This window comes from Rhincodon typus, chromosome 7 (genome assembly GCF_021869965.1).
Source record: "Rhincodon typus isolate 14 chromosome 7, sRhiTyp1.1, whole genome shotgun sequence".
In the NCBI taxonomy this organism is placed as follows: Eukaryota; Metazoa; Chordata; class Chondrichthyes; order Orectolobiformes; family Rhincodontidae; genus Rhincodon; species Rhincodon typus.
In genome coordinates this window covers 16343588-16350560 of record NC_063338.1, presented here as the reverse complement: position 1 = coordinate 16350560, position 6973 = coordinate 16343588, and the positions used below count along the sequence as shown (strand labels likewise).

Here is a 6973-nt window from a genome sequence, read left to right as displayed (position 1 = left end):
CCCCCTTCCCCTCCCCCTTTTCTGATGAAGGGTCTAGGCCCGAAACATCAGCCTCTCTGCTCCTATGATGCTGCTTGGCCTGCTGTGTTCATCCAGCCCTGCACCTTGTTGTCTAGGTTTTAGTGAGTGCTTTAAAAGGAGGCAGAGAGGAGCAGGGAGGGAATTCCTCACCTCAGGAGCCTGGCATCGGAAGGTGAAGGAGTTAAATTTGGGACTGCTCAGGGAGCCAGTTGGGCTGTGGCTTGGAGGAGGCTCCAGAGAAAAGTGAGGCCCTGAAGTGATTGACAAGTAGATCAGCGAGCACCTGGAGTGGGGGGGGATTGGGGGGGAGCGTGGAGAGTGGGATTTTGTGAGAGTTAAGACACAGCCGCAGCAGAGGTTGGGACGAAAGTTCCATTCATAGAAGGTGGTCAAGTCTAAAGGTGACAAAGGTTTCAGAGGGTTATTTTATTTTAATAATTTTTTAAAAATGAATAATTATGAATTATTAGCTCTGCCTTCACTGTTGTTAAGCACTTCGTTTCTACTCAGAACCTCCTCCATTCCAGTAGGGATGGAAAAGATCTTCAGCCTTGCCTCACACAATTCTCAATCGTATCCCAATGGAATCCCACATTCCCCATCCCATCCGCAAGCAGACTGTCCTGATAATTCTCCCAGCAATGTGATACAGTCTGAGAGGGTGGTGTAAATAAATATGCATTGGACAGCACAAGTTGGCACAATGTTTACAGAATGCCCTTTATAATGGGACCTCAAATAGGAACCTTTCTCCTCTCAAATATTATTTTCCTTTAAAGGTAAAACTGCGTCTGCTGAATCTCACCCAGGCAATGGCTGAAGACATTGGCTTCAGTCCCTCTGTAATAGAAAGGAGCTGCAGAAAGAAATTGTTGGACAGGTTTTAGGGTATGAAATGCAAGACCACCATGGCTGGAATTATAGTGCACAAAGCGAGGTTATAAGAACCTCATACTGTTACTAGATTTTTGAAATTCTCTCTCCTCGTGCTCTTGGTCCAAATGTCCAAGAGTTTATTCAATTCCTTTGAGAACGTCACTGTTCAATCCACATCCATTGCCTTTCAGGAAATGTATTCCACAACATGACTGCGCAAAACAAAATTCCCATCTTCCATAGAATTACAGAATGGTAAAAGCACAAAAGGAGGCCATTCAGCTCATTCTCAGATGGAGCTAGTCACACTCACCTGCCTTTTATTCCAATGGATTTTTAACTTTGCTTTATCAAACACAAATTAACTTAAACTACCTCCAAACTATCTCCTCCGGTTAGATATTTTCCAATCAACCTGTTTAAAGTTGTATGGCATACCTCTGAAGCAGATGGGACTTGAACCCAGGCCTTCTAGTCCAGAGGTAGGGGCACTACCACCGTGCAACAGCTCTCCTTTTCTGGTGATTTTATATTCATATACAGAAGTGCTCGAACGCACAACTCAACATTTTTTTTGTCCCCATCACCAAATCACCCATGGCATTTTTCCTCTATTGACCACCACCAGTAAATCATCTGTGTTTTCCAACTGATTAATTTAGGTGCAAAGCCTGTTATGGGCAATGCAGACCATCAAAGGTGAGGGAGAGGTAGGGAGCTAAATCAAAAATGGAGTTTGGGGGGGTAGATAAAGCACTCTATCCCCTGTGGTACCCACCTCTCTCTAAAAGAACAAACTGAGGCCAAAACAGCAGCCAGAAAGTTTTGAAGTTTGGACCGTCAGAATGGAAATCTGATGCTCGAATGACTGAGCTACCCAGCCTCTAAAAATTGTCCTCAAATCTTCCAGCAGCTCAGTTTTTTTTTAAGAAACCAACATATTCAGAGATATTATTACATACCTTACAGCAGGTGGGACTTGAACCTGGGTTTCTCAGTCCAGGGAGTATGGACACTGCACCACAAGAACCTTCCTTCAATGGTTACTGACCCTGCTATCATTGGAAGCACTCCTTCATGACTTAAACACTGCTCAAATACCCTCTTTAACCTTCTCTACTCTGCTCTAAGAAGAAAATCTCCAACTTCTGCAGTGATCGCTACATAATTGAAGTCTATCAGGTTTGGTTCCATTCTATTAAGTCTTCTCTGCCCACTCTCTAAAGCTGCGACATCCTGCCTAAAGTACTGTGCTGAGAACTGAACCCAAAACTGAAGCTGAGGTCTAACCTGTGATTTACAACTGTCCATCCCTTTTACATGTGAAGAGGAATTTGCTGGCGGGATTCTGAAATGTGTCTCTCATTCGATCTTTAACCGGCTGAAATAGTTTGAAGAACCGTCCCAGATTTATCAGCTCTGTGGCGATTATTCAAATCTATAAACCCTCTCGCCTATCTTCTTTCAAATCTTACTTGGGGCAGCAGTGTGGGATCGTTCTGCAACAGAAGCTGACGCAATTCTTTGATGTCCAGATTGCGAAGTCCATTCTGACTCAAGATTGCACCATTGTGGACGGACAGGATGTCATGAGAATTTGTGCAGATTTTCCTGAAACAAATGAAGGATGTTCAGAAAACATACAATAACCCAACTGGTTTAATAAGGTTGGAATAAGAAGTGGAGTCACAGCAGGAGGCCTGCAATACACTTCTGTTTTAAAAATTCAGTCACAAGAGTGGGCATCGCAGGCAAAGCCAGCATTTGTTGCCTATCCCTTCTTGCCCTTGAACTGACTGGATTGCTATCTGTGGGTGAGAGAGAGGGGGTCTGTAGTTTGAAAGCATTGACAGTCAGAAATACAGCGCAGCCTCAACCCAGGAGAGGTTCAAATAAAAAGGTGTCAGGATAAACCTGGTTACCAAAAACTGGTCAACATAACCTCAATGGTGAGAAAACTTTTAGAAACTAAAATCTGGGAGAAAATTGACATTTTCCTTGGATTAGATTAAGGAAAGTCACCATGGATTTTCTAAAAGCCAACAACGGCAAATCAACACCATAGTGCTTTTTCTGGTGGGGCAACAGAAAAGGATTAATGAGGGTAATCGGATTAATTGGATTTCTCTGGACTTCCAATGGACATTTGATAAAGTGCCACATGTCAGACATGCCAGCAAAGTTGACACGTCACAGAGAAAGGTAGTGGGGCCGCGGATAAGAAGTCAGATTGAGTGACTGAGAAAAATACGTATTGGTGGAAGGATTACAGTTGTGCGCTTGTCCTGATGCATATTAATAACAGACCAGTGTCGTTCGCAGAAATTGGCAATTAATCACTGGTGTGGCACAGTCTAAGCCCCTATTTATTCTCATCAAGTATTTTACATACCTTCACACAACAGCGAAATGTATTTCACATGCAGATATATTTTGAAACATTTACCTCTACTCAGTAACCAAAGACATGATACACAATGATTGAAAGCAGCACTTGCAGACTCTGCTGTTCATCTCACTATTTTAATAACGAGTGCACAAAAAGATTACAGTTCACGTCAACAGAAGAGTTGAGGTCACATGCCCAACCACAGGGCTAATGACACAATTTTGATGGCCCAGTATTAATCAGAAATGGGAAAGGGTCTTGAGTTGCAGAGAGCAGTTCCCCGGCCTCAAGGCTCGAGTCCCCACTTGAATGTGGACTCAGTGAAGGTGCATTCTAAACAGTTGGTCAGCCTGTAAGTGCTTCCCATCCACCTACGGTAGGCAGGAAGAGAGGGAGAGATTCCTCAGGACCTGTGCATGGACAGGCGTTCAGTCAAGCTGCAGGCCCCTGGCAACCTGTTCCAGGAAAAACAACGGAAACAGATGGTAGCATGTGTTCCATCTACCTCATGCATCGCGGCAAGCTGAACGAGAATCAGAAATGCAGCGAGTCACGTCCGGGTTAAGAGCGTTAAGAAACATGGCCTATTCGTGTTCCCTCGGCCCTTGCGCCTGCTTCGCCATTCAATAGGATCATGGCTATTCTGTACTTAGTTAGATACGTGGAGATAGTAATTGATACTTGGGACAATTTTGACAGACTTGGGGCATACGGGGTTCCAACACTTGGGGATGACAAACCTGGAAATATTGTGAACTGTGAGGAGGTTAGTCATTGATTTCAAGAAGATGTAGGCAGGTGGACACAGGGAATTGTGAATTTATACATTTTCATAACAAGAATGAGGCAGCGCAGTATAAAATACAAGAAAGGGCGCAGTTTTAAAATGAGGACAGGGACTGACGGTCCTGGCATCACATGCGCACAAATCATTGAAGGTGACAGGGCAGGATGAGAAAGCAGCTAATAAGAGACAAGAGATTTTGAGGCTTATAGCGAGAGGTATGGAGTACACAAAGGCAAGGAACTTATGACGAACATTTACAAAACACCAGTTGAGCTTCAACTGGAGTATTGTGTCCAATTCAAACTGTTGAAAAGATGCGAAAGATCTTGTAGACTTCAGGTGGATTGAAGAAGCTGGAGTTGTTCTCTTCAAAAGGAAGGTTGAGGGCAGATTTGATAGAGATGTTCAAAATTCACAAGGAATCCACATGCAGTTGACAGGGTAAAATTATTCTCATCGGTGGGAATGCTGACAGTCGGAGGGAGAAGATTTTAAAAGGGGAGTTGCAAAAGAACCGTGGGTGCCAGGAGGCAAATTTCACACAGGGTTTGGAATGCACTGTCTGAGAGTGTGCTGGATGCTGATTTAATTAGTTTTCCATGGGTTTGGATAAGAACCTAAAAGGGAACAGCGCAGGGAAATGGAATGAGCCAGAGTGCTTTTTGCAGTGAGTTAGCACAGATTCAACAGCCTCCTGCTGCACTGTAAATAATCTACAATGCATTAAATTCTGGCTTTGCCTACAGCTCAACAATAAACGACAAGAACTCCACCCAATGTCTGCGTGCCACATTCCACATTAGGGTGTATTTGGATCTTTGGTCTACAGAAACCAGTTTAAAAGCGTAAACAGCAGCCGCCGACTCTGAAAGTTAGAGAGCTGAGAATGACAATGTGGCGTCGTGCAGACCAAGTTTTACAGCGGCTGGGCATAACTGTTCTTCAGCAAGAAGAGTTCACGCTCACTCACTTGGTTTTAGCTGCTCTGCAGTCGTCGTACACAAAGCGTCGGCAGAGGTGCAGTTTGCTGCAGCCCTCACAGTCCTTCTTCGGGTAGTTCTTGCACATTCTGACTGAGGTGACTGCAATGACCCGACTGCCCGGAGTCATACTGGTACCTGCTGCTCCCAAGCCTTTCACCACAGCAAAGTGTTGAGTGTTGTACAGGACCTGGTTCACGTCCGCCCCTGAAGTACCAAAACGACTGGCAACTTTCTCCAGAACAGTGTTATAATCCAACGAGCCCTGGTTGGAACAGAGGGTCTTGAGGATAAACTCTGTGACAGCCGGCTGTGACATTCCTCCCCCGTGCATTTTGTTTGCCTGCCGTACCAAACAGAGGCAAGTTTATCAAATGATTTTGGGTGACATAGGAAACTGAGAAACGAAACTGAAACCAGAAATTCTACTGGCTGGCTGTTAGCAGTTGTCTTTAACCCATGATCTTGAGTCATGACATTTAAAAAACCCTCAAGTTATTCAATTTTCCTTAAATTTCTGATGGAACTAACCGATGCAGTGGCAGGGACCGTTACCACTTCTGAGACTGACTAGTTGTGCCGGCTATTCGACTGCGGTGGCACCACAGCCTTACCTGTTCAGCTGCGCCCTAAATTTAAAATTTGCATTTTTGTGTTCCAATCTCTCCGCGTCTGTGACCTCCGCCAGCCCTATAGCACTCACCAGCGTTTTTTTCCCCCCAAATCCAAGGTCGCGGTACGTTCCCATTTCTATTGCACGCGGTTGATCGCCTTACCTTCAGTTACTCGTCCCTCAAGCTCCGGCATTCTCTTCCTCATTGCCCTCGATAATGTTGCTGTGAGGCACCTTAAGGCATTTTATGTTGAGGATGCTATATAAATGCACACCCTCATTGTTGGCTCGGTTTTGCAACTGAACAGCATAGTAATACAGAGATAGTAGGAACTGCAGATGCTGGAGAATCTGAGATAACAAGGTGCAGGGCTGGATGAACACAGCAGGCCAAGCAGCATCATAGGAGCAGGAAAGCTGACATTTCGGGCCTAGACCCTTCTTCAGAAATGGAGGAGGGGAAGGGGAAGGGGATTCTGAAATGAACAGAGAGATGTCCTCGTTTTTCAAGGACCGCAACTACCCCCTCCCCCCCACCCCGTGGTCGAAAACGCCCTCGACCATGTCTCCCGCATTTCCCGCAACTCATCCCTCACACCTCCTCCCCGCAATAACAACCAAAACAGAATCCCCCTCGTCCTCACGTACCACCCCACCAACCTCCGGATCCAACGCATCATCCTCCGACACTTCCGCCATCTGCAATCCGACCCCACCACCAAAGACATCTTTCCCTCCCCACCCTTATCTGCTTTCCGGAGGGACCACTCTCTCCATGACTCCCTCGTCCGCTCCACACTCCCCTCCAGCTCCACCACACCCGGCACTTTTCCCTGCAACCGCAGGAAGTGCTACACCTGCCCCCATACCTCCTCCCTCACCCCCATCCCAGGCCCCAGGAACAACTTCCACATTAAACAGACGTTCACCTGCGCATCTGCTAATGTGGTATACTGTATCCGCTGTGGCCTCCTCTATATCGGGGAAACCAAGCAGAGGCTAAGAGACCACTTTGTGGAACACTTACGCTCGGTTCGCGACAAACTACTGCACCTCCCAGTCGCGAACCACTTCAACTCCCTGTCCCACTCCTTGGCCAACATGTGCATCCTGGGCCTCCTCCAGTGCCACAACGATGCCACCCGAAGGTTGCAGGAACAGCAACTCATATTTTGCTTGGGAACCCTCTAGCCCAATGGTATCAATGTGGGACAACAAGGTGCAGGGCTGGATGAACACAGCAGGCCAAGCAGCATCATAGGGGCAGAGAGGCTGACGTTTCGGGCCTAGACCCTTCATCCAGCCCT

The 6973-nt window shown here is 46.2% G+C and overlaps 1 protein-coding gene across 5 annotated transcripts in view; it reads right to left on the bottom strand.

The window, feature by feature from the left end:
- LOC109922502 (protein mono-ADP-ribosyltransferase PARP12-like) overlaps positions 1-5978 on the bottom strand; it is a 35891-nt gene extending 29913 nt beyond the window's left edge. For 2 of the 5 annotated variants that reach the window (XM_048598911.1, XM_048598910.1), the window contains exons 1-2: positions 5044-5470; positions 2373-2508 (exon numbers count right to left, since the gene is read on the bottom strand). In XM_048598911.1, the coding sequence (XP_048454868.1) occupies positions 2373-2508; positions 5044-5387 (480 nt within the window). In that variant the 5' untranslated portion in view covers positions 5388-5470. Of the gene's footprint in view, positions 1-2372; positions 2509-5043; positions 5472-5829 lie in introns of those variants that run through there. The other 3 variants (XM_048598909.1, XM_048598908.1, XM_048598912.1) reach the window with 3 other exon arrangements.
- Between the last annotated feature and the right edge of the window lie 995 nt (positions 5979-6973).